The sequence below is a fragment of the Chenopodium album genome, chromosome 15, assembly GCF_948465745.1.
Source record: "Chenopodium album chromosome 15, dcCheAlbu1.1, whole genome shotgun sequence".
NCBI classification, from domain to species: domain Eukaryota; kingdom Viridiplantae; phylum Streptophyta; class Magnoliopsida; order Caryophyllales; family Amaranthaceae; genus Chenopodium; species Chenopodium album.
In genome coordinates this window covers 51,132,081-51,159,633 of record NC_137848.1, presented here as the reverse complement: position 1 = coordinate 51,159,633, position 27,553 = coordinate 51,132,081, and the positions used below count along the sequence as shown (strand labels likewise).

At 36.1% G+C, this 27,553-nt stretch overlaps 2 protein-coding genes across 2 annotated transcripts; one reads left to right on the top strand and one right to left on the bottom strand.

Annotated features, from left to right (window-relative positions):
* The first annotated feature begins 2,713 nt into the window (after positions 1-2,713).
* LOC145583316 (uncharacterized) lies at positions 2,714-19,808 on the top strand. The gene is made up of 10 exons (XM_081640544.1): positions 2,714-3,629; positions 4,632-4,759; positions 5,050-5,190; positions 8,102-8,188; positions 8,307-8,460; positions 15,469-15,528; positions 15,688-16,116; positions 17,956-18,251; positions 18,450-18,579; positions 18,968-19,808. Exons 1-10 carry the CDS (start codon positions 2,733-2,735, stop codon positions 19,481-19,483), a joined length of 2,838 nt encoding a protein of 945 aa, XP_081496670.1. The 5' UTR covers positions 2,714-2,732; the 3' UTR covers positions 19,484-19,808.
* Positions 19,809-19,951: 143 nt separating this feature from the next.
* Positions 19,952-26,209, bottom strand: LOC145582521 (uncharacterized). The gene is made up of 5 exons (XM_081639505.1): positions 24,415-26,209; positions 22,693-22,774; positions 20,750-22,471; positions 20,477-20,557; positions 19,952-20,284 (listed from the first exon to the last, which is right to left on the bottom strand). The coding sequence occupies exons 1-5, from the start codon at positions 26,155-26,157 to the stop codon at positions 20,271-20,273; spliced, it is 3,642 nt and encodes a 1,213-aa protein (XP_081495631.1). The 5' UTR covers positions 26,158-26,209; the 3' UTR covers positions 19,952-20,270.
* Between the last annotated feature and the right edge of the window lie 1,344 nt (positions 26,210-27,553).

The window sequence follows — 27,553 nt, the reverse complement described above, 5'->3', positions numbered from 1 at the left end:
AATTTAATTTCTACCAAATAATCAAATACCCATATGAAAAAAAACAATCAATCAAGTAACCCAGAGATAAAAGTCCAATCTTTTTCACAAGCCATAAAAAAATCAAAGAAAAAAGAGTGAAAATGGTGGTAAGAGTAACAATATCTAGCAGCAAAATGAGGCATAAAATGGAGAGAAACAAAACTAATGTTGTACCACACTACCACCAGCAAGTAGATTATAACAATAGTTAAATTGAAATGTAATTATGGCTATATAAATCCATCAGTAAATATACAAGCCATTTCAAGCAAATATTGATTCAAATTTCTCATTCTATAACAACAAAATTGTTTCATTTGCAAAATCAACTTCACTATTTACATAATTAGCTGACAATGCAATTCACTAATCGATAAAACCAACAACAAAAGTAATTACTAATCCAAAACATACTTGTTTCCGCAATAATTAAAGCAATAACTGTAAATCAAAATGCATTTGAAGCCAAAAATCACAAAATACAAACCACATTATTAAATAAGTGAGATAGAAAGAGAACCTGAAGATCTTCAGGAAGGTACTCTTGCTTCATAGAAAGGTCCACAGCACGCAAAAGATGTTGATTACGAGCGTCAATAATCTCACGAGGAAGCTGATTTAGGGCTTCTTTGATATCATGATCTTCCCTTGGATCATAACAATCATCAAATCACAAACCTAAAATCAAATCAGATAAAAAAAACACAAAATCAATCACAAAAATTAAGTCAAAATCAATCAAAAAAGAGGAGAGAGAAAGAGGAACCAAACCATATTTGCGAAGACGGTGGTCGACGGAACTCCTGTGCATAGAAAAGCCTTTGACAATGAAGATGAATCAGTAGCAATCGCCATTTTTGTAGGCTTGCTAAGCTAATTACCTCTCTTTCTCTCTCTAATACGAATTAAACCAAACCCTAGATTGTCAAATTGATATTCCATGATTACAAAAAAAAAACAAAAAAAAAAAAAGCTAAAGATCATACCTCAGCTTCAATGTAAAACTTGGAATATGCTTCAATGGAGAAGATACTACCCTAATATTCTGAAAGTTTCTATTTTCGGATTTAGGGTCTTACAGAAACTGGAAAAAACGGAGGGAGGAGAGATGAGTGGAGAGTGAAGAGAGAGAAAATGGACCGAGAAAGAGAAAAAACAGAGATGGAGTGAGAGTGACAAAGATCGGTTCAAAGGAGAGAGAACAAATGGAAGAAATGAATGGTGGAGCATGAAAAGGGGAAAAAGCAAGAATGAGGGTTGAAGACTGAAGTCAGTCAACAAGGGAAATAAGAAAAAGAAAAAAAAAACCAAGGGCATAAAGAAAACAAAAAAAGGTAAAAAAAAATTACAAAGGCAAAAACGAAAAGAGAAAAAAAAGAAAGAAGGGTAAATTCAGATCTACACTATAGATTTCAAACAGTAACTTAACTTCTGAGTTTTGAAAGGGTAGAGATTTTTGACAGAAATAATAGACATAAATTAACATTACTCAACATTGAAATAGAGTTAACTCTACCAAACACTCAAAATCCAACCCAAATACGGAGTACTTGAATTAACCCCTTCAAACTATGTGGCACTTATGGGCGCACCCCTGCTCAGTGCTCGTGGCCTTGCCCCTTTCGCTCGTTTCTTCTATTTATACCCTTAAACTTTTCCTTTTTAGAGAGGACGACTTAATTTGTACTTGACACTTATTTTCCAGATTGAGTAGAGAGAGAAGTTTAAGATTACTTTATTGTACTTGAATTTGATCTTTGATTTCAACTTGATCGTGGATTTCTTCATCTCATCAATGAAAGTTTGTGAGATTTCTTTCCTCTGAATTTAACTTTATTGCAATTTCCTTTAATTCTTGAATGTTTGATTTGAATTTCATTCTTTGCTTTAGAATTTGTTGAGTGATTGAATTCCTTCTTGATTAAACTTGAAATGAATATGATTGGGATTGAATTTGTTTTGTTTTTCATTTTCACCATGATTAGTGAGTAGATTAGTTGTTAGGGAGAAGGGGAAGCATGTTAGATTGATGATTTTTGCTAGTTGATGATCCTTGATTGATTGAATTGTTGCAATTAATTTGGTTGACATGGTTGTGCATGTGATTAATTAGACTAGGAGTGATCAACCTATAAGATTAATCTAGATTACATTGCAAATTCAATGACATGAACCCTTGATTTGAGAATTGCTTTAATTGATTGAATTTGATTGTGATTTTCCTAGTTAGCCATTCATAGTGAACCCTAGCTTGGCTTATAGAAGATAGCTCTTGAATTCCTTTGATTGCAACTATTGTTTGTCCTTTGCAATGTTTGAATTGATTGAGTGATTCTTCAATTAGCATAATCATTGAGCTTGCATGTGGAACCTATATCCCTAGTGTTTAGTATATTGAATTTCTCGATTTATCTAGCTTTCTCGATACTTTAGTTACCAACCATATCTTTCTGTAGTCTTCGAAATAGCTTGACCTAGGCTATAGCTTGCACCTACTCATTCCTTTGGGTTCGGCGCTTGACTTACCATATACTCGTATTAGGTTGGTCGAGTGTTTATAAATTTTGTTTGGCTGTAGGAAAGGGTAAAAAGCGACTTACTTTTTCCTACGTAAAAAATGACGGACATTTTTTATTCGGACACAGTAACGTAATGTGGTAGTATCCTTTAACCCTAAACTAAAAGCAGCAGTTGAAGAAATCCCCGCGAAAATGGATTTTCCTTCTTCACTCTCCTCCACCACCACACGCTACCACTCTACTTCACCCACTCCCACTTTCTCTCTCCTCTCTCACCCTCGATTTTCTCTCTCCTCCAACTACTCCAGCGAACCTCCTTCCTCTTCTTCCTCCTCTTCTTCGCATTTTCCGCCCAATATTCGCCGCCCCAAAACCCTCAAAACCACCACTTCCAAACCCCCACCACCACCTCCTCCTCCTCCTCCTAAACCCCCTTCAAATCCCCTCAAATCTCTCCGTTTTCCCCAATCTACCCCTACCCCGTCTCCCCATAATCTCACTGCTAAGCTTCGTCTCACTAGCAAGATTTCCCCGCCTCCGCCGCCTCCCCCGGTCCCGAACGATGTCGTTTTTGGGGGTGTATTTGATGAGGAAGATGAAGAGGACAGGGAAGGAGATGAGAGGGGTTCTGGGGTTTCTGGGAAGGTTGAATTTCGGCAGGAGGGTAAGATTTTTGTGGGGAATTTACCATTGTGGATTAAGAAACCCGAGGTTACCGAGTTTTTTCGACAATTCGGGCCGATTAAGAGTGTGATTTTGATCAAAGGGCATGAGGATTTGGAGAGGAATATGGGATTTGGGTTTGTTATATTTGGTGGGGAAATGGCGGAGAAATCGGCATTGAAGGCTGTGGAGTTTGATGGGGTGGAGTTTCATGGAAGGGTTTTGACTGTGAAATTGGATGATGGTAGGAGGTTGAAGACGATTGCACAGGAGAGAGAGAGGTGGGTTCAGAGAGGGGAGGGGAGGGAGTTCCGGTCGAAATGGCATGAGGAGAGGGATGATTCCAGGAAGGTGTTTCGGAAGGTTGTCGAGTCACAGCCGGAGAATTGGCAGGCCGTTGTTCGTGCATTCGAGAGGATTAAGAAGGTATAACTAATACTGATGCTTTTATACTTGCTAGTTTGCTGCAACATAATGTTTGTAGGATGTGATTAATTGAATAATTGTGGTTTATATTATTGGAACTTTGATGATGCAATATTGACTGAATTAGGTGAAGAAGGCTATTCTTCCAAGATTACAGAATTAGGGTTTATTTGATCATTAACAAATTTATTCAGTACTAAATTGGGTCACTAACTCCCTGTGTTAGGATTTCTGTGTCTTTGATGCAAAAGTTTATTTCAATTGTTCAACCATCCTTTTCTGTGAAGTGTGAGGTTTGCGTATAGTTTCTAATTTAGCCATGTCACCAGTTTGACATGAGCTGTAATTTGGCTAACTTTTATATCATAGAGGGAGATTGATGGTTGTGTGCCCTATGTTCCTTGGATCCTACATTCGCAAGAAAAGCTTGTGTTCAGCTTTAGATTCTCAAGAGGTTAGATTGTTATAGACAAGATTCTACCTTTTGCTTACATTGTGGAAGCATCATTGCTCTGAATGAAATAAGTCCCTTCTGAAGTTTGGTGACTTTCTAGTATTTTACTAAGATGCACCGTGAACACATATTTTATAAGTAGCCAAAAGTTCCTTTACTTGTTAAGTCGTATTCTTATTCTTAGTGACCTGTGAGAATGTTAGCTATTAATTGATGGAATTTGGTGATCAACACTACTTGCATTTGTGCAACGCCCCTTATGGATGCCATAGGCAATGCATCTCCACAAGCAAACATTTGTTTCCTGGTTATTTTTTATCACTATTCACAGCCATATCTTAAGATGGGAAAATGGAATGGTTGATACTGAAAAGTAGTAAAGATAATCAAATGTTCTATTGTAGTAAAGATAATCAAATGTTCTAGTGGACATCATATGAGATTTTTAGTATCAAAATTTTCTTAATATAGGTCTGGCTTATATCATTGTACTGCCGATGTTCAAATGGGTTTATATTTTTCCTCATTTTTAATTTGTATGAACTTAGCCATCTAGGAAAGAGTTTGGGCAGATGGTAAAATTTTATGCAAGACGTGGGGACATGCATCGTGCACGTGAAACTTTTGAAAGCATGCGAGCAAGAGGGATTGAGCCAAATTCACATGTATTTACAAGGTAATATAATCCTGGAAACCATTTATTTGGACTATGTCTTTGTCTTGAATTTTATGGATTTCCTATAAATTGAAGAAATGAAGACACAAGATTTGAATGTATGATTTGCTGCAGATCTAGTCTAAATGCATAAGTCTACTGTGAACAATTATTAACTTGAATGGTATTTTGGATTCAATAAAAATTGAAATTGAATTCTCCTAATTCTGTTACTTATTCTGTCAACTAGTATTCTTCAAATTTTGGGTCTACTAATTTTGATATGTGATGCAAAATTTTTCTCTGTGCAGCCTTATTCATGCCTATGCAGTTGGCAGAGACATGGAAGAAGCACTGTCATGTGTGAGGAAGATGAAAGAAGAAGGGATTGAATTGACTTTGGTGACCTATAGCATTCTTGTTGGAGGCTTTGCTAGAGTTGGATATGTCGAGTTAGTAGCTTCTCTTCTAGCATCAATTTATAATCCTTCTGTATTCTTCTGTGCTTGCTTGCAATTTCTAAGTTTTCTTTCCTCTAAGCTTTGGATTTTTGGTATAGACCACCATGTTTTTTTTCTTCTGATAAGAAACAAGGGTTCTGTTGTGTCCATTTTTAACTATAAACTTTTCACAACCCTAAGATAGTGTTTTCTCTTATTGGGATATGAAGCTTGAGTGTCAAAGTTGTTGTCAATTAACCACTAGTAAACATAGCCTTTTTTTGGGACTCGTATTGGGCTATTGTTTAGAGTTTAAGAATACAAATTTTGGTCTAGTATAGGATTTTGCAAATGAATGAAATGATTTTTCTTGTTGATTCACCAATTACACTAAGAGGAAGGGGGAATTCTTGCACTGGATGTGCTTGCTGAAGAAAATTGAGAAAGCCTGTTCAAGATCCCTAATTTACAGTGTGTTTGGATTGAAGGAGATAAAGGGAAAGGAAGGGAAGGGAAATGGAGGGGTCGAGTATCTTTCGTTTGAACAACAAATGAGGAAGGAAGGGAATTGGAGGGGAGAGAAATGGAGAGTTAAAATTGTAAGTAATTGATCTCTCCTACAATGGAGAGATTTGGAAGGAAAACTCATCATCCTCTACCTCCCCTTCTTTTCCTTCCCTTTTCTTTATCCAAACAGCTCATGATACATGTGTACCCTGATGAAAAGAAAAACTGTAACTAAAATAAAGATATAGATATATTATTGGTAAGATGATCTTTATATTCAGCAATTAGCCTCACCATTATGACTGTTCATCCCCTTCCATTTTTTAGTATTATTTTCTTATCAAATGTGTTTCAAACAGTGTATGTATGAACTATGAAGTAGAAAATGAAATGGTAGAAGAATGTTTGTGGGAATTTTGAATATAAAGTTGCCTTGATTTTAATGAAAGAGGCTTAAAGTCTTATTCTTAATGAAGATTTTGTCTATTTTGTAAATGAGAAAATAAAGAGAAGCTCCCTTTGATTTTTTCTATTTTATGGGAAGAATGTTTTTTACCCTTTGTTCAATTGAAACTCTGTAGTGGTTACTGCTTTTGCATGAACAGATTTGTTCTATTATGAGTTAAGGAATCTATTTATCTTAACTTTTTCTGGCAAAACATTTGGTTTCCTTTTATCTATCTTAACAATTTACTTCTCTTCCATTAGAGATGGAAGACCGGAAGATATAGATGAAATGTGATACACTAAATTCTAATGTTCTATGATGAAGTTCTTGGTCTTCTAGAGTTAATGTAGGGACTGGATGAACATGACATAATGCCCCTTGCAAGAATATTGGTAAAGTAATATCTAGCACCCATAGTGAATTCCTTCCAGGGGTGCAATAATCATGATTTGGACTCGTGGCGAGAACACAAATGTAGTTGTCCCAACAGTTTCCTGAATTCCCTTATTGCGTCCTTTAATCTCTTCCATCCTCCTATGTGGTTGTGTCTCTAGATTTGTAATGACTGGCATTCATCTGTTGAAAATGTGTTGGATTTGCAAGTCTTGGATAATCATTGCACAAATTTGATTTGTAATGACTGGCATTCATCTATTGATAAGGAGGATTGCTGGTATAGTATTGCTAGTCTTGGATAATGTGTGCACAAAATTGATTCTTTTGACAATTTTATGGTGGCTTAGGAGGGAGTAGAATTTGAGATGGTAATTCCACAGGTTCTACTTTAAGTCAAGAAGGGTTTTTTCTTTTTACGAAAAGTCAAGTTGTTAATTTCTGCTTCTTGATGTTTTTAGGGGAAAGTTGTTAAGACAACTCATCTATATCTGAAATTGTGGCTTGAGGTTTTTTGGTTTTTGTTTTCTCCCCCCCCCTCATATCCTTTATTTAAAGCGTAGCTGACACTTCTCATTTTCCTTCCCTTTCAAGTTTCAACTACTATTTTAGCTGTAGGGGCAATCATATCACAGCATACACATTAAAGTTTGTGTATTAATGTATACAAGCCGGGGTAATATTCTTTTGGGGGGGGGGGGTTGAGAAGTCAGTTAGTATACATGTTATTGATGTAGGAAGGTAGGGTTGTAATTAAACAGAGTGGAGATATGTTAGGATTTGAGTGGTGGGAGAGGGGGAGTGGGTAAGTGAGTTATGGGTACGATTTGAAAGGGTAGGCTAAAAATGGGAGGTGATTTAGAGTTGTCAAATTTCATCTCTATATTCCTCTTTTTTTCCATCTCAATTAAAGGTTGCAGACAAACTAAGGGAAAATCATCTGCATTGGTTTGGACATGTAAGACGGAGACTCGAGGGTGCACTGGTACGAAGAGTGGGACCACGCAGGGGTTAAATGAGGGAGGGGGAAACCGAAAATGACTTGGTTGGAAGGAGTTAGGAAGGATATGAAGTATGTGGATTTGCACGAGGATGAGGCATTGGATCGTTAGGGATGGAGGAGAAAATTTTTTGTCGATGACTACACGGAATAATCACTTTTGGTTCATGTAGCCGACTCCACTTATGGGATTAAAGCTTTGATTGATTGATTGATATATTAAAGGTGTCAAATTTCATCTCTATTCCCCCCCCCCCTTTTTTTTTGGGTAGATCTTATGCATATCTTCAAAGTAGGAAAATGAATAAATGGGATTCCCTGCTTTACCTAATCTATTATATTGTAGATGTATAGGTATGCAGTCTACCTCACAGGAATTTAGGTTTGATTTATGAAAAATAAAAAGTATAAAAAACTGTAGCTCTGCTGGTCTAATGGTCTATAGATAACCTTTTCTTAGCAAGGTTGTCTTTTGGCCTCACTTTCTCTTTTTTGTATTAAACTCTGGATACAAGTTGTTGTTGTGTGTGTGTGTGTGTGTTTCCATCTAATGCTTGCTGATGTTCTCTTGGAAGGGCTGCAGATCAATGGTTCATAGAGGCAAAAGAGAAGCATACAACACTTAATGCAATAGTCTATGGCAATATAATCTATGCCTTTTGGTCAGCGCTCATATAACCCTATACCATTCGTTATTAAATTTTATCTTTATTGAAATATTTATTTGCCCCTAAAAGAAATTTTTCATAACATTATGTTCATGCTGCTTTATGTATGCAGTCAAACTTGTAATATGGATCGCGCAGAAGCGCTTGTTAGGGAGATGGAAGAACAGGGTATTGATGCCCCAATTGACATATATCACACAATGATGGATGGTTACACCATGATTGGTGATGAAGAAAAATGTTTGATTGTCTTTGAGAGACTGAAGGTATTGCCAATTTAATTAAGTGCTAAATTATTCATATATCCCATATGATTAATGGAATATGCTGATGTATTGTTAATATAAATTCATATTGTGAGTATAATCTGTCAAATACTTATTTATTATTCTTATCTTTTTAATTGTAATTATTTCTTCTTTTTATTTTTGCCCTTTGATGTGGGATGAAGTGAAGGATATCTCACATGGAATAGACTTTAGTCTTTGGTTTGAAAGGTGGGTTGTTTTTATTTGATGCATAATTTTTCAAATGTTCCTTATGTGCACTCAGATGCTGGAGACACTTTTTACTATTGTCAATCTGAGCTATTAGCTTACTTGCATGGTAGACTTTCAGACCACAAATTTTAACTGCATTTAAATTCGTCTTTTTTTTTTAAATCATAAAGAAATAAATGATGTAAAGATAGCTCATTTTTCAAAGTTTCCTTGTAGTGATCCTGGGTACCAAAATCCAATAAAAATGTGGCTATCTGCTGGATTAGTGAAAGAGAGATAATTTAGTTGTCGTTATGGGTAACTGAGAAAAGTGATGGATCCAAATTAGTCTTTGAGATTATGAATGTAAAAAGTCTCATCAAATCATCAAGAGTCTTATTGAGATCATAGTTGGAGCATGTTTATTTTTGAGAGTAATAGTTTTGATCTTATATATTATTACCTTGATACCCTCTTTCAGTCTCTTTTGTCAAGGAGGAGGTAGCTTTATCTACTTTACTCATTTTTTATTTTATTTTTGTTGAGTTGAAAGTTAGATCTATGATTTTAAGGGTTGGTTGGCTCCTATTTTATTGATGGCTGAGGAAACTAGTACAGAAGCTTTTTGGAGAAAAGATGAAACGAACATTTGATGTGGGGTATAAATGCTATCATTAGTGGGTTTATAATGCTCTTTTAGATAGGTATGAAAACCTCTCAGATCCTTGGACTTGTAGACTTCTCAAATTATTGATTTTTTAAAAATTGATACAGGAGGCTGGATATACTAGATAGAAGATCCACTATAGCAACATGGGATAGAACCCTTCTTTTCAGTAGAAAAGTAAGGAAAAAATTCACCAGATGGTGACTGAAGGTCTGTGTCTGAACATTATTGGAGCTGTTGCATCACACTGTCTACTAATAATAAGGGAAGAGTCTTGTAGAAAATTTGGGATGTAATTTAGTGATGGATGATATTGGAGATAGACTCTCATGTCATGGTCTTCAACTTTGGTTTTTAGAAATCTTATGTTAGATGTGTTGAAGTCTAAGAAATAAAGGTGAACCGAGGAAAATTTTGGTGGTTGATGAAGGTCATGGAGCATGATTGTATACATTATGCAGTTGTTTTTAATTAGTGGTTCTGTTTCTCTGTAGGTTGGAATAAGAGGACTAGTTTCTACCTTTTGTTGTTACCTTGGTAAGAGATATATTTGAGTTGCTTTTTCTGGAGAAGTGTTGCGTGTATTGTGATGGAGGCTTCAATATTGGTTCAGTTGAGATCCTTTAATTATTTGGTTATGCTGTGAAGAGAATTCCATGATTCTGTGTTTCCATTTGATTTTAGACATGTGTCCTGCCTTAGTTTGAACCCTTTACTTTAGCATAGTTTAGTTGGATTTAATAATGATCAACTTATGTAAGGTGCTGTTTGTGGGTTTTTATTTTTCCTTACACTATGCTATTGCCATAACATAATCTTGTTTTGTTCAGGGAGGAGGGATAAGTGAGTTAGTAGAGTAATGCTATAAATAAGAAAAGTTTAGGGAGAGGTTATCATGTTGAATATTACCGAGAGTTTGATTATATATTGGGAGAGAACAAGCCCCTCAAATGATTGTACCTATCCATTGCTATTGTTGTTTTCCAGATTATATAAATCAAGCTTCATTGTTATCTTAATCTATACATTTTATCACTTGAGTCTGTCCTATGCTATCTTTATTCATAGCATTGCATCCTAGGAAAATGGCATCACTCTTATTTTTGGAATAGGTATTTCTCCTCATACCCTATTGTTTATTTAAAATGAAATTTATGGAATTTAATCTCTAAAAAGGAATTTGCTAGTATTATAACATTAATTTATGGACTCCAATGCCTCCCTCATTGCTAGAGCTGTCAGTTTCTGACCCAAACCGTTAAACCCGACTGTTTCGAACCGATCCGAAAAGGAACTGAACTGCTTAAAACCCGTTTTTTGGAAACCAAAAACTGACCCTACCCAATTTTTTCCAACCCGAAACTGAACTAAATCGAATTTGTGCGAATCGTTACTAACCCGACCCGGTATCAAGCCAAACCGTTACAACCCGAAACTGAAAGCAACCCAAACCGATTACGCCTAAACCCGATAGTAACCCGACCCATTTTAAACCGAAAACCGTTAAAACCCGATAAAAATCCGATAAACCTGAATCGTTTCAACCCGTAACCCGTTGTGGCCGAACCGTTTACGACCTGTAACCCGTTGAGACCAAACCGTTTAAAACCTGTAACCCGTTATTACAACCTGTTACCCAATATGTTTATGATCTAATCCGTTTCAACCCACTACTCGATAAACCCAACTTATTTATGACTTGACTTGATTATAACATGACCCGTTCCTACCTGTTATCTGACTAATTCGACTCGATAATCATCCGACTCAATTTTAACCCGATATGATTTGATTAGAAACCCGCATCAAATTGGGTAAACTCGTTTTCAAACCAACCAAGTTCAATCTAAACCGATTATAACCTGAAACGATAATGATTGGACCCGATTTTACCCGATCTGTTTTGAACCGAAACCCATTTTCGAACCGACCTAATTTAACCCAAACTGATTATGACCCGAACCAATTACGACCCATCCTGATTAAGACCCTAACTGTTTTTAACCGATACCCACATTAAACGGGCTAAACCCGTTTTCAAACCGACCCGATTCAACCCAAATTGATTATGACCCGAACCGACTAGAACCCGACCCGATAAGGACCCGATCCGAATAGAAACTGCAATTACAAAAACCAAACCGAACTGACTCGATAATTTTCAAAACCGACCCAAAACCGACCCGCTAATTATTTCAACCCGTTATAAACCGACCCGTTATAACCCGAAACTGATAAACCCAACCCAAACCCGAACTGTTTACCCGAATTGACACCCCTACTCATTGCTGAACAGTTAAAGGATGCCTGTTCAATTCCTTAATTAATTCCCCCAACCCCACAGCCCAAAAATAAAAGTACAAAACTCATTAAGTCTTTAATAATGAGGTTCACAGCCTCAATTTTACAAATAAGTTCAAACTAGCGAAGCCTTGAAGTTGCAAACAAGATCAAAGTAGTGAAGCCTCAAAGTTGCAAACAAGATCAAAGTAGTGAAGCCTCAATGTTGCAAACAAGATCAAACTAGTGACGATTTAAAAAAAATAAAATTGAGACACTTACCTTTCCAACTTTTTTTTTTTTGAATAGACTTACCTTTCCAACTTAGATGAACTTTTGGTTCTCATCTTCTGACAAATCTGGAATATTTAATCCAATATGTCTGCTTAATGGATCAGGAACTCTAATGGATCAGGAACTCTATCTAACATTTTTCCAAATTATCATGCTAAGTTGCAGGACCGTCTTAAACGTATGAGGGGCCCTGTTCTAAATCTAAAAATTGGGCCCTAATAATATATATATATATATTTTAAAAGTGCAATTTTATTTATGAGTCACCATTTTCAAAATATTACTGTATAAAAAAAAAAAAAAAATTCAAATTACTCTATCTAGATTCAAAATATAAATTAAACATACAGTGCCTACAAGAAAAAAAAAATCAAAAATTTAGTAATTAAACAGATGGACGAGGTAGTGCACCAAATACTCAAAAATAAACAAACATATGTAATTAATTTAAGCTAGTAATTTAGAATAAAAATAGGATAAACAACTTAATAATTCGATTAGCAGTGATTCAAATTCCAAATTCTGAAGACCCATTATTGTTGCAAATAGCAAATATGGAGTACCAAAATTTTCTTACTTTCCAATTTCAACCTTAAAAAACGCAGCTACAAATCTACAACAAGCACATAGCAAATCTCAAAAATCAGAAATTCTTTCATATTAAATTTTTTATAGAAAAATTACCTCACACAGATTCTTTTGATTTGATGGATTCTCATTTTTAACCAAGCTAACCCAAATTCACAACAATGAGTATCCAATTATTGGTGTTTGGAGAAACTTGAAATTTAATTTAACTGATTGAACATGAAACTATACTGGAAGAATTTCAAGATGAAAATACAACCCACCGGTTACCACCATAGAAATCGGGAGAAGAAGTTGCAGTAGATAAGATTGAAAGTTTTACGTAGGAATTGCAAAATAATTGGAGTAATTATGGAGTATATTTATTTGGAGAGTTTATTGGGAAGGAACATTGGCGGATCTATATGGCCACCAAGGGGAGCACTTGCATCCCCTTAATTTTTGCATTAGAATTATGAAATTTAAGGTGTGTTAAAAAATCTATTTCATATTGTAGCTTTTGTTCTCCCATTTTAAAAAGTTGATTTCTTTTGTTTCAAAAAAAAAAAAAAAAAAAAAAAACTTAAATGATAAAGTATACATTTCTCCATATAAAATTGCAAATAATATATTATTTTTGGATTTAAAATATTGCAACGTTTGCGCTTTTGACACTAACTCTATTATGATTTACACAGAAGGAAAAATAATCACTTGGGGTTATTGTTATTATTACTGTTACATACTTGTAATTAAAGTTTTTTTTTTAAAGGTTTATATTGTGTATTGAAAAGAGTGATTACCCCCATATTGCAATGTTAAGGAACAAAGGAAGTATGTAAACATACAGGCTAAATATGAATTAGAAAGTAAAAACATTATGCAATATTGAAACATTAATAATATCAACGTCTTCAAATTTTTGGGTTATATAAGTTTAAAATATTTTGGACCCCCATTTTCAAATTTGTGGATCCGCCACTGGGAAGGAAGGTTGAAATTGAACGTTGGGACGCTGAAGTGATGCTTTTTTTTTTTTTTTTTTTTTTTTTTTACAAAATGGGCTCCCAATTAAATTTGGCCCTCAATATTTCGGGGCCTTGTGCTAAGGGTCCGTTTGCACAGGCGGCCAAGTTGTAAGTCATATTTTGGTTCTGAAATTATGAACCTATGAAGATGATGATGAGTATGGTGACAATATCATTGTTTTTAGTATTATACATCCTTCTTAGAATTAGTAATTAGAAAAGATTCCAGGTTTAGGTTTCAATCACTTGGTTTCTTAGAATACCTCTTGTGCGTTATGCTTAAAGTCACCATTGTCATGACCTCCATGATGTTTTGATCACTAGTCATGATTGTCTTCCAGTGTTCGTATTACACTTGGATTAAAAAAAAAAAGAGGATTTTAAAAATTATCTTGGGAGAATGTTGGGCTTCTAAGGAGCACATTAAAAAGATGGAGGTTACGAAAATGCGCATGTTAAGGTGGATTTGCGGGAACACTTTAAGATATAGAATCAGAGTTGAGGTTATTCGCAAGAAAATAGGTGTGGCAGGCATTGCAGACAAACTAAGGAAAAATCGTCTGCGTTGGTTTGGGCATGTAAGACGGAGACCTAGGGTGCATGTGTATGAAGAGTGGAAGAGTGAGACCATGGAGGGGTTAAATGAGGGAGAGGGAGACCGAAAATGACTTGGTTGGAAGGAGTTAGGAAGGATTTGAAGTATATGGATTTGCATGAGGATGAGGCATTGGAGCGTAAGGGTTGGAGCTTGGAGGGAGGAAGATTTTTGTAGATGACTACATGGAATAATCACTTTGGTTCATGTAGCCGACCCCACTTATGGGATTAAGGCTTTGATTGATTGATCGATATTGGGAGAATTCTAGGTTGAGAGGATCGAGGGAGGGGAAGTTTCATAATTTTACCAAGCTTCTTATTGCCTCTGACTTTCCCCATACAGGATGACCCTATCTCTTCTTTATGTATTTATGGAGAGATCTTGTTCCAGAAACTGTGGCATAACGTGGAATTCTCATGATTAAGATTACTGGGAACACCCTTCTTGCATATTGTTCTAGACCAGGGAATTAAAGCAATCAGCGGTGTGGATGGGCAAGGCTGCTAGTCTAGCTTCAGTCTTTATTAATGGGATAGTCTCTCAGGAGATTTTGGATGTTGATCCCTCACCTGGTATATTTCAGTGATAAGTTCTGATCACTACCTTTTCATTTCATATCGAAGTGTGGGTCCTCTGTAAGTTAGAGGAACAACTAGCATTTTTTTTTTAATTGATGAATATTCCACTAATATGGTTCAGGTAAAGAAATAATGATTTGGAAACAATAAAACTTGTTATCTTCAATGTTTTCCCAGGAAGTTGTTGGGTGTCAATGTGTCATAGTGCATATGGTCAATTTCCGGTCAGGCAGTCAGCCTTTATTGTAGATGTGGTTCTTGCTACTTTCATGAGTGTGAATATAGGTATGAGGCTATGAGTAGAGTGAGCTTGCTAGATTCGATTGCTATGCTTTGCTGTATTGGCTGCAGAAGATTCCTCTTCTTTGTAGAGATGTCCCTTGTAATTCGAATGTCTATACTGGCCTAATGAGGTGTCCTTTGTCACCGGAGAAAATGATGATACTGGAAATTATAAATTAATGATATTTGGAATTTATTGTTTAGCTAATGCTATCTTCTCACTGATACAATAAGAACAGGGCTTCCTCTGATTTGGAGTTGGATTTGCTATTCTGTGGAACATGGAATATAACTGTCAAAAATCTGTGCATCTCATCTTTTAGATATTCAAGTGTAACCTTTGACAATTATAGTCCCCTTTTGAACATACATGTGCAGTTTTCCGATTTGGAAATTATAAAACTGTGTAGATTTCATCTTCTTTTGTTTTATGTCTAATTGTTCACTGCATTGTGTTTATTTCCCCCCCTCTGATTTGCTATGGATGTCTTGCGTTTCCAGGAATGTGGCTTTGTGCCCTCAGTTGTTACCTATGGATGTCTATTGAATATTTACACAAAGGTACCTCTAATCTTTTTAACTTCCTCACTGATTCATTCCTCTGTTTCTCTCTCTCTCTCTCTCTCCAATATAGATCTTCACTAGTGTGCAAAAGTCATGGAAAGTTTTCAAGTTTCAAAGCTTGAGAACTTATTACTGAATTATCCACTTTTTCTTCAGTCTGGAAAAGTTTCCAAGGCCCTTGAAGTTAGTGAAATGATGAAATCTGCTGGGATCAAACATAACATGAAGACTTATTCCATGTTGATCAATGGATTCGTGAGGTTAAAAGATTGGGCCAATGCATTTGCTATTTTTGAAGATGTTATGAGAGATGGTCTGAAACCTGATGTAGTACTCTACAATAATATAATTCGAGCTTTTTCTGGAATGGGTAACATGGACCGTGCCATTCGCTTGGTTGAGCAAATGAAGAAAGAACGGCATAAACCCACAACAAGGTCATTCATGCCCATAATTCATGGCTTTGCAAGAGCTGGAGAAATGAGAAGAGCCCTTGAGGTTTTCAATATGATGCGAAGGAATGGATGTATCCCAACTGTTCACACATTCAATGCATTAATCCTGGGCCTTGTAGAGAAGCGACAGGTAAAGATAGTTGTTGATAATATGAATTTAATGATTGATGATGGCTGTTTTCCCATTCTTCCGGGTTCTGTGTTTACTGTCTAACATTGGTTCTCCTAAGCCTTTTAGTATGTACCAGTTGAAGGTTTGTCTGGGATGATACTATGACATCCCTTAGTCCAGTCTGACTAAGTGTTCCATTACACAACATGTCTTAGTCACAGATTTTTGTAGAGTTTTGCATGAATAGCAATACAATAAATCAATTTGAAACACCCTAAAATATTAAGAGGGTATGTATTTGTTTTAAGAAAGAGTCTCATCTGAACCAGTCATATCCCTTGAGTAACATTTGCGCTATACTATGCTAATCTTTTAGCGGCCTGCATGTATGTGTTTGATCACAAGGTCTATAGGACAGTTCATTTATATGTCATAAGTTAGCTTAAACTTCTTGTAGTGTCTCACTCTTACTCCCCCCGTTTTATTTTAAGTGCAGTGTTTTGTCTTTTTGTACCATTCATCTAATCCACTTTAAAAAGTGATAGTGATTACATCAGGAAAATAAAAAGTCTTGTGGGTATTTGTTGGAATCTTCTCAATGATTATTTTTACTTATTGTGGCATTAGTAACCCCCTTGATAATTGAAGATATTCTTGGTCTAAATTTTGCATTGGCATATGTGCCCATGAGAAAAGGGGCACTTGAAAAAGACAGGGAGATTTTTTTTTTTATTTTTTTTTTTTTAGGGGTAACTCCTAGCATGTAGCCATATACGAGTGTTGTGCGAATTTTCAGGTACATAGGGGTAGTGGGTAATGAGGACACCTAGCTTGGTATTTTTATGCTCATTTGAAGCTCTCTAAATAACCAAAAGTTGGGCGATACACAATGGAGATTCTTTAGTGCTTAATAATGAAGATCTTATCCCGTGACTTTGAAATTTATGCCCCAAAGAAGTGCATCCTTGTTCAAGTTGAATGAGATTATTATTTTGTAATCTGAAGTATTTTGCTTTTAGGATCTATATTATCTAGCATTTAAAGATGTGAGGTGCATGACACAAGAGTGGGCTGTTCACTGTTGACATGAGAGTCAGGCTTGCATCTAGGTGAAACAAGATGCATATTTTCACTAATCAAATTGTAGTCGTATAGAATGTTTATGCATATAATCACATTACAAAATTAGCCGAAATGACTAATTTTTTTTTGTAGTAATGCAGTGCAGTACCTCATCATATAAATATAAGAAATATAGCATTAATTATTTTTCCCCCTTTAATGATAGACCTTAAAAGAGATAGTAGCTTGTTAGTTAGGCTTCTTGTATATATGTGCAGCTGTGCCTCCATTGCCTTAGTGCATCTCAATGAAGTTGCTTTGCCCAGACCAATAAAGGCAACCAAGCCTGGGCATCTTGGTGTGTATCAGACTATCAGTCGGTTCTGAGGTAATCCTTCCCCTTCCCAGAAGTGGAACAAAGAGAAAAGGTGAACGGGGGCATCATTATAAGACATTTTTGGTGCTCAGAAACCCCCCAACTTGTGTCAGCCAAATACATTTCTTACGTAAGCAATTCCCTACATGTCCAAGTGGATTCTGGATAAATGGTGTAACTGATTTCAAATATTCTTTTAGGACTCATAGGTTGCTAGCCTAGTATCCATGTGCGCACAAATGAAACACTTAGCAATGCTTTCGACTGTTTTGAGGCCACTGTGAATGCTGTTTTGGTTTCTTTGTACTGTCTGCTAAAACTTTCATATGTGGAGTAAATTTTTAAGCTCTAATTATCATCTCACCGCCCTCTTTTATGCATACGGTTAGATTTTTATATGCTAGTTTGTTTCATTTCAGATGGAGAAAGCTGTTGAAATATTAGATGAGATGTCATTGGCAGGGGTGGGCCCAAATGAGCACACGTACACGACAATTATGCAAGGCTACGCAGCTCAGGGTGACACTGGAAAAGCTTTTGAATATTTTACTAAAGTGAAAGAGGAGGGACTTCAGCTTGATGTGTTTGCATATGAAGCATTGCTCAAGGCATGCTGCAAAGCTGGGAGGATGCAAAGTGCTCTGGCAGTTACAAGAGAGATGAGTGCTCAGAATATCCCAAGGAATACATTTGTATATAACATATTAGTTGACGGGTAATGCTCAGTTTTTTTAATATTATATCAATGAGCCATTACCACCAATTGGGCAACTTTAACTTTTGCTATGTCTGCTATGTGCTAGTGTTTGTTACCCCTGACCCTTAGGCAGGGAAAGTCCCAATTTCTCTTTGATGCTTCGCCAGCTTTGCTTATAGACTGCTATAGTTATATACCTCATGTTTAATTATGTAGATGGGCTCGAAGAGGCGATGTTTGGGAGGCGGCTGACTTGTTGCAACAAATGAGAGAAGATGGGGTGCAACCTGATATTCATACTTACACATCCTTCATAAATGCATGCTGCAAGGCTGGAGATATGACTGTATGTTTATACAATTTATGCTAACCTCTGTTTGTTATTCATAGCATTAGAGTTTGTATGTCCTGCCTGTATATCTCTCTCAATTTCTATTGTGTTCTCCTTTGGAGATGACCGCTTTTTTTTTTTTTTTTTGGGTTGGGGGGGGGGGGGGGGGGGGGGTCGGTGGTCTTAAATAATATGTCTGTCTAAACCTTCTCTTCCTTCATGAATGTACTTCTGCCTCTTTGGTCATTCTTTCTGTTGTGCTATTTTCTGAGGAAACCCTTGTGGTAAAAACCTCTAACCTCTTAAGCACATATTTTGCTAGTGTCATCTCTTTGAAAAACCTCTGTGTATTTTACTTGATTGTGAGTTGTGACATTCTGTTGCTTTCTTCTTTTTGGCTCAGAGAGCAGCAAGGACAATTCAAGAAATGAAAGCTGTTGGAGTGAAGCCTAATGTTAAGACTTACACAACATTGATACATGGTTGGGCTCGTGCATCTCTCCCAGAGAAGGCACTAAAATGTTTTGACGAGATGAAGTCTGCTGGCTTGAAGCCAGATAAAGCTGTGTATCATTGCCTAATGACATCATTATTGTCACGAGCAACTGTAGCAGAGGAGTACATATGTTCCGGAATTCTGAATATATCTAGAGAAATGATAGAATCTGGCATAACTGTTGATATGGGTACTGCAGTTCACTGGTCTAGGTGCTTGCGTAAGATTGAAAGGACAGGCGGCGAACTTACAGAAGCCCTACAGAAGACATTTTCTCCTGATTGGAATGCATTTAGTAACGCCCCAGTGACATCTCAACCAGATGCTTGTGCATCAGAATCTGATGCTGATGACATTGATACATGTTATGAAGGTTTCACGGATAGTGATGATGATGAAGAAGATCACAGAACATTGTTATAGTTAGTTGCTTTGCTGATGAAAGCACAGCGTAGTTTACTTAAGCTGACTAGCTGGCACACTTTCTAACTGGCAGGTCTTCGTTTGTAATTATTGTTACCCTTTTTGTTTTGGCGGGGTTTTGGGGAGGGTTGCTCTGATGTATCATGTGTATGATGTATTGTTCTGTATCTGTTCGGGACAGAATTAGGTTATTATTATTCTTTTTTAATGTTTGTACTAAAAAGCTGTTATTGTATATTGTAAGTGAACTTGGGAACCAATTAAGCTACACCATGGACACATTCATTATAATTGAAACAATTATCATATTCTACTTGTTTTTATCTTCGGTTAATTGTAAAGGCCTTGTTTGGTGAAAAACCTTTTAGAGAGCTTTTAGCTTATTTGGTCCTATTAGAGATTTGACCAATTAAAAAAGCTAATTTAGGTGTTTGATAACTAAACTATTAAGAGCTTTTTACAATTGGTTTATTGAACAATTAGCTTTTTGGCTATTAAATACATTAAGATAGCTAACACAAGTAACAGCTAATTACCAAATACTTTTACACAATCGGCTAGTCAAACCAGTTTATAGCCTTTATACGACCAACTAATCAAATCAGCTAATACAATCAGCTACAGGTAATTACCAAATAGGGCCCATATATTTGTAGCACCATTACTTCAACTGTTGTGAGTTTTTGCAAGATTCGTCACTCATCTTACAACTTCAATTTGGAGAAGGTATCACACAAAGTCTTCACCACAGATATTGCATCTTGGGATAGTTCCTCATAATTGTTGATTACCTACCTGAATCTAAGACACAAGTGATAAGCATCAACCTCATTCCCTTTACAGGATGTTTGGTGTGTGGGAATAGGAATTTGAGTAAAATACTCCATAGGTTGGGATAAACAAGGAAATTTAATTTGTTGTGGGGAATTCATAAATATATGACCATATCAGCTGAAATCAAGTAACAAAAAATCATGCACTGTATAAGCTTACCTCTAGCAGGACTGCAGGAGTCATATGGATGGACATTATTCTCTGAACCCTCAGAATCATTATCACTATCTGAATTTGAACCTGTAACACCATATCGCAATATTATGTTTAATTTATAATACAATAGTTTTGACAATGCAGTGAAGAGTTCACCCAAAATTGAAAGATGACAATAAAATTCTACAGAGTACTAAGAATTCCAAAGAAATACTCCATAGGCAGGAAATTATTGACTGAGAAATTAGAATATAGTCTAAAAAAGTTTACAGTTACCTGCAGACGAAGTATCATCATCAGCTCCATCTTCTTGAGTAGAACGAACATCTTTCAAATCAATTGTTATCTCTAGAATATGTTCAATCTCAAACCAGCCTTCACCTCCCCTCGTATATCTCTTTTTCAACAAAGGGCAAGCATCTATTACAAGAGTTTCTAGTGACGTTGACAATGTTGGTCCATCTGACAGAGATTTCAGCACTTTGCAGTGGCTTATTTCTAGATGCCTCAAGGAGGAAAGATGTGGAAGAAACGGAAGCACACTCAGCTTGGGGCATTGCCTTACAATAAGCTTAGAAAGGACTGGGAAATCACCATAACATACTCCATCCCAAGTTGTTAATTTAGGCATGCCATCAATTCGTAGTGCCTCCAATTTAGGAAAACTGCCGGGATCTTCACCAAAATACCTATGAACCCTGTAATCAATATCAGTCAATCCGTACATGAAAGTAATATTCAGATACCTGAGAGTCGGTAACTTTCCTAATTTGGTATGGAGTTCTTTTATTGCACACTTGAGGAGGGTTATACTAACAAGCTCCTTAAACTGTGGAGAGCCTATCCAAGGTGGCAATTTTAAGCTGGGATAATATAACAGCTGCAACTCTTCCAAACATGAATTTGGCTCAAGATAATAAGTAGTCCAAAATATGTCACGTCGCTTTTGATAATCATAAGATTTGAAGTCATTCCATCTTAGTTGCAACCGAGTAAGGTACTTTTTATCAGATAGATTAGCTATCCGGGCTTCATGCTCAGTCGCATTTTCCAAACCAGAAATACAAAAACTTCCTTTGAGGTTATTCATGTACTTAAGTTCTCTAATGGTACAACCCTCTCCAGAGTCTACAATGAATGTTGATAGTGTGCAAAGCTCGGTAAGAGCTCCTATACCTTTGGGCATACAAGTTAGCTGGCTCAAAACATCAAATTCAAAATAGCGAAGGCTAGTAAGCTCTTTCATTCCATCAGGCAGGACATATAAACATATACACTTTACAAGTCTCAAGGTTTGCAGTTGACGAAGCTGATCAATGGATTCAGGTAAACTCTCAATTAGAGTAAATGAAAGATCAAGGTAACGTAAATGTATCACATTCCCTATAGAACTTGGCAACTCAGTTATATGGCTTCCACTCAAATCAAGTGCTTGTATAGACTTAAGAGCTAAAAACAAATCTGATGGTATCTGTTTGAGAGAAGACCCATAATCGCGGACAAATAAAAGAGTCCTCAATTCTTTGAAAGTCTTTAGTGTCTCGAAGCTTTCCTGATCAATGTAATTTGACACAATTGAGGCATGCCAAGACATAAATCCAACCACTGATTCATTTTCATATTCTAACATGGCACAAACATCCTTACTTCTGATTGTTTGCGTCCCATTTAGAAGAGTTGTAACCTTATCAAAATTTACTCTGTACTTACTTCTTCCTGTCAAAATATCAACTCTTGCTGGTAAGATGTACTGTCCCTCTAAAAGAATATCAAATTTTATGTTTCCAGCATATTCCATGCGTTTCTCTCCTAAAAACCCCACAGCCATCCATAGCTGGACCAATGTCTCCCTCTCAAATTCATAGTCATCGGGGAAGAGGCAACAGTGAAGCTTTGTCAGCTCTAGTCCTGGGTTAACGCTAACAATAGTTTTCATCCGCATTATTGCTCTAAAAACCAATGCTAGAGTGCGCCAATGATTATGATTAGTCAGCAGTCCTACATACATGAATCGATGCAATAGATAGTCATTATATGTCCAAGTCAACATAGTTTAGTTTATTACCATAATAAACAAGGTTGTTAATCTATTCTACATACTACATATTCTACCTTTGTTAATCTACAACAAATTTTTTTTTTTTTTTTTTTTTTGGCAGCAAATCTACAACAATCTTGAAATGAACGGAAAAGAAATCAACATTTGGACATAATAGTACCTGTTGTTCTATTCTTTCGTGATTTCACAATGAAGTATGGATCATTCTGATGCAAGTACGAGGCCTTTGAATCATTAAGCTCCTGGTTAACATTGCAGGTATGTCAAAGGCAAGCATAGGCAAAAATATTTGTAAGCAATTATATATATACAAATTTATAAAAAAAAAAACCCCTTTTAAATAGGAATTTTCACTTTTGCTACCACTCAAATACCTCTATTTCACTTTTGCTACCCATCTAAAGTTTTATTTTATTTTGTTACCACCTAAAATCACATAATTTAAATTTCACTACCCCTTAACACTTTCGGTTATTATTTCCGTTAGTGAGATCCAGCCACCCTCACTGTTACGTTCCGGCCACCCTTCCCTCCTTAGCCACCCTAACTGCCTTCCCGTTAGCCCCCAAATAATTTAGATAATAAAAAAAACCCTGCCACCAAAAATAGCCCAACCCCCTCCCCATCAGCCGCCACCCCTCCCCCCCGCCAGCGGCCAGCGCCTAAAGCCGAAACTGTAAGACGTCACACTTCTTTATTTTCCTTTCTCTCTCCTCCTCTTCCTCACGCTCACTGCTCTCTTTCCCCCCACCATTCTCAATTTCTCCACTGCTCTCTTTCTTTCTCCTTCTCCTTCACGTCTCTCTTTCTCATGTTATCTTTCATGCAAATTAATGGTTTTTAAGGTTGAATTCGACCATGAAATCTCCACTGATTTAGAGATTTCATGGTCGAGTTTGGCCTAACTAAACCAAATTCGAGGTGAAATTTGAAGCCAATTTCAATTTTAAAGGTATGTTTTCTTGTTTTAGTTTTCTTTCTTTAGTTTTGATTTTTTTTTTTTGTTTTTAAGTTTTGGGTTGTGATGGTGGGTTTGGCTGTTTGTGGTGGTTGGTTTTAGGTGGGTGGGTTCGGATGGGTATTCGGTCGGATTGGTGGGTGGTTTTAGGTGGGTTAAGGTGGTAGATCTAGGTGGGTGGTGGCTTTAGTCGTTTAGGTGGTGGGTCTGGGTCAGTTAGAGTTACGTTAGATTGGGTGGGAGAAGGTGGTGGCGGGTTGTGAATAGTGGGGGAAAGGAAGTGGGGTGGGTTGCCAGCGTCGGTTTAAGCTTTGGGCGTCGACCGCCGGCAGAGGGGAAAGGGGAAGGTGGCTGACGGGAGGGGCTGGGTAGTGCTAGGTTTTTTAATTTTATTTATTAATTATTTTTATATTTTTTATTTTTTGAATAAATTTAATGGAACCGTTGGAACCCTAACGGATTCCGTTAAGTGATAGTGAAATTTTAATTACGTAATTTAATTTTAGGTGATAGTAAAATAAAATAAAATTTTAGATGGGTAGCAAAAGTGAAACAGAGGTGTTTGAGTGGTAGCAAAAGTGAAAATTTCCTTTTAAAACCGAAGTTAATGATTTTTTGTTAAAAGACAACTGAGTGTTTCTAATTCGCTTAATTTAATCAACCTCTTATTTATTCTAATTACCTTCTAACTCCCACTTATCATATAACTAATATATAAAAGCTAAACTTTTAGCCAGGTCACGACATTGCGACACTTGGCGTTCCAATTTTTCCAAAAAAACTTTTAAAAGATTTTTTTTTTCTCAAAATGGCGGCATTTAAAATATTTTTTTTGTCTGATCGTAGTCACATGTAGTGTCAACTTTTGACAACCCTAGCATGCCCATTATTCTGAAGCTAAGGAAGTGAAGAAGTTTTATTTACCTGAATATTGGAGAAGCATGTGGGTGTTCCAGTGAAGTATGGGCAATTCCTGACATCGAGTAAGCTGAGGTTAGGAAGTGCGCTATGAGGTGGAGATTGCAAACTTGGACAATCATAGACGTATAATTCCTCCAGAGATTTAAGGTATTGCACACTCTCCAACTGTTTTAGGTGTGGACAATCTGCAATCATGAAATACTCAAGAGCCCTTGCGAATTGAAGCCAGTCAGGCAACCGAATCATTGGAAGACCTACAAGTTCCAATCTTTTAAGGCTGGACACTGCTACTGATTCCCAGCTTATCTTAAGCAATTGTGCTATATGTTCCTCTCCATAGTCTAGAACTAGACTAGCACAATTATGCAGAACCAATTCTGTAAGGCGATTGAACTTTAAAGGATGAAGTAGTTCAAGTCTTGGGCACTCGAAGATGCGCAATTTATTCACTTTTATAGCTTGAATTTCGGTCAAATGCGCACAGTGAGAGAGTTCTAATAATATTGGCAGGGGGCAAAGTAATTCTTGTGAAGTGAATGATGATTGTCGAGACGTCACGTACAAATTCCTCAAATCTTTTAAAAGTTTCAAATCCTTAACATATTCCAATCGAACACATCCATGAATATCCAATGTCTTCAACATTGGAAAGAAGTGACACGAAAAGCTTTCAAGAAGAACATTCCCTGACAGGCTAAGATATCTTAAGGAAGATTGAAAGAAAGATGGAAGCTCCTTAAATTGGCATCCAGATAAGTCTAATAAACGAAGGGTCTTTAAATTAGAATCCAATCTTACAATTTGACCTGCAGATCTTCCAATGAACGCATCCCAGTGAAGACTAGATTCACTAGAACACATTAATGAAGTGATGCTTTTACAATTCTGAATCACGTTTTCCAGGTTAAACCGTGAAAACCCATTATTGTGGAATGCTACATGCTTAGTCCATTGTTTAACAACTGCAGAAGAGGAACTATCAGCAGTACGTGTATCGAACACAGCAACATCTTCAGCTGCAAGGTAGCGTGCTGCATCATGGACAACAGGGTTCATCTCACAGCTGTATACTCTTCTGCTCTTGCCATTACCAAATACAGTGTCAGACACGGGCTTTAGAAATATATCTCTGGAAAGCAGCTCTTCAAAAAACCCTGTGTATATGGACAGGAGATCGTGAGCCATCCACATATTGACCAGAGTTTCTCTGACAAATCTATGACCTTTAGGATAAGTTGAGCAATACACAACTAAACTAAAAACACAGGACGAAAGATTTCTAAGCAACTCAACGGTCTTAAACTCTGTAATTTCACTAAAAGTCTGTACGCTTCTTTCCTCTTGTCGCGAAAGACTTTTAAGAAACTCAAAGGTCTCAAACTCTGTAATTTCACTAGGATTCTGTACGCTTCTTTCCTCTCGTAGATCAGAACCACTTCCAAACAGTGGCTCCAATCGTGAGATAGTCAACCTCAGCTCCCGCAACCTCTTTTTTTCTTCTTCTTCATCAGAACGAGAATCCAGTAAAACATTGGCCCTTCTAACAGAGCTCTTGACAACATTAAGATCATCGAGGGATAATGATAATTTGTCAATATGGCTAGGGTCAAGTAGAATGGGCAGTAGATCTTTCAGTTTTGTAAGATGAGATTTCAGATCTGGTGGGATTTTATTTTTTGAAAGATTAGAGGGTTTCAGTTTATGGAGGAGAGATGCAACAACATCAGAGAGGGGAGTACTGTCCATTATTGTCTCACAGACGATGAAAAACCTGAAGTAGGATCTGCAGATGTTTGATTTCTTTCTTCATCTAACACAAATGTCTTGGAATTTTTTTTGGGTAGTTAAACTCTTGAACAGAATCATCTATTCATTTCCATCTACTACCTTCGTTTTCTATTATTTACAACGATTTGACATAAAGTAGAAAGGAAAAATGTCTAATTGTTGCAAATAATATGAAACGAAAGTAGTATAAATGTATAGTACTCCCTTTTCTTGTCTTGATAATAAGGTGACAACTTTAGGAAAAAAGTGTATTAGGTGATGATAATGAAACAATGGGTATAAATGAGTGGAAAAGAAAAAGAATATAATATGAGTATTATATTACCTCGTTAATTATTATCTATAATTTTTTTAAAAAATGGATGTTTTACACTGTGTGTAACTTTTCAAAAACCTATAATAAAAAATGAGCAAAAAAAATATTATTGCAGTGTACTTTAAATCCATTCGCATGTACATAAAAAGATACTTTGTATCTCTGTAATTTTTTTAAAAAATGGATGTTTTATACTTGTGTAACTTTTCAAAAATCAATCATAAAAAATGAGCAAAAAAAATATTATTGCATTGTACTTTAAATCCATCCGCATGTATATAAAAAGATACTCCCTTCGTACCTTTATTACATGCCTATTTCTCATTTTGTACGGGAATTAAGAAAGTTAAAGATTTCGTAAAATTAATAATTGGGAGTATAAATATGTATGTGGGGTTAAAGAGAATAGAGAGAAAGAAAAAGTGGTTGGGAATTAGGAGAGAGAAAGTATTGAAAATTGTTGTTAAAGTACAAAAAAGAAAAAGAAAAAGGATGACAAATAATCAAAAAGAGAATTATATTGTAAAAAAGTACAATCTATAAATAAAAACAGACACTTAATTTTGGTCTCCTCAATAAGGAATACAGGTATGTAATAAAGGGACGGAGGGAGTACTATGTATCTCTGTAATTTTTTTAAAAAAATGGATGTTTGTAACTTTTCAAAAATCTATAATTAAAAATGAGAAGAAAAAAATATTATTGCAATGTACTTTAAATCCATCCGCATGTATGTAATAAGATACTTTGTATCTCTTTAGTTGATATTGGGTGTACTTTGTATCTAAAAGCATGTCCAATGGTTAACCAATTGGGTTGGTTATTAGGAGAGAGAAAGTGAAAAAAATAATAAAAAATTGAAGAGAGAGAAAAAGTTGGGGGAATATTTCAATAACCTTTGGTTATTCTCATAACCGGTTATTTGGGGTTGGTTATGCAATTAAATATTGCAAGTGTATGGGTTTTTATGACGTGGCACAAGAGGATTGTGGCACTTATTTCTTTAATCAATGGCTGAGATTTGCTCTGATTTTTATT

Coding starts and splice junctions, on each gene's coding strand:
- LOC145583316 (XM_081640544.1), top strand. CDS start 2,733: ATGGATTTTCCTTCTTCACTCTCCTCCACCACCACACGCTACCACTCT. Junction 3,630..4,631: donor CATTCGAGAGGATTAAGAAG/GTATAACTAATA, acceptor GTATGAACTTAG/CCATCTAGGAAAGAGTTTGG. Junction 5,191..8,101: donor GCTAGAGTTGGATATGTCGA/GTTAGTAGCTTC, acceptor TTCTCTTGGAAG/GGCTGCAGATCAATGGTTCA.
- LOC145582521 (XM_081639505.1), bottom strand. CDS start 26,157: ATGGACAGTACTCCCCTCTCTGATGTTGTTGCATCTCTCCTCCATAAA. Junction 22,472..22,692: donor ACGAAAGAATAGAACAACAG/GTACTATTATGT, acceptor TCATGTATGTAG/GACTGCTGACTAATCATAAT. Junction 20,558..20,749: donor TGATGATACTTCGTCTGCAG/GTAACTGTAAAC, acceptor ATGGTGTTACAG/GTTCAAATTCAGATAGTGAT.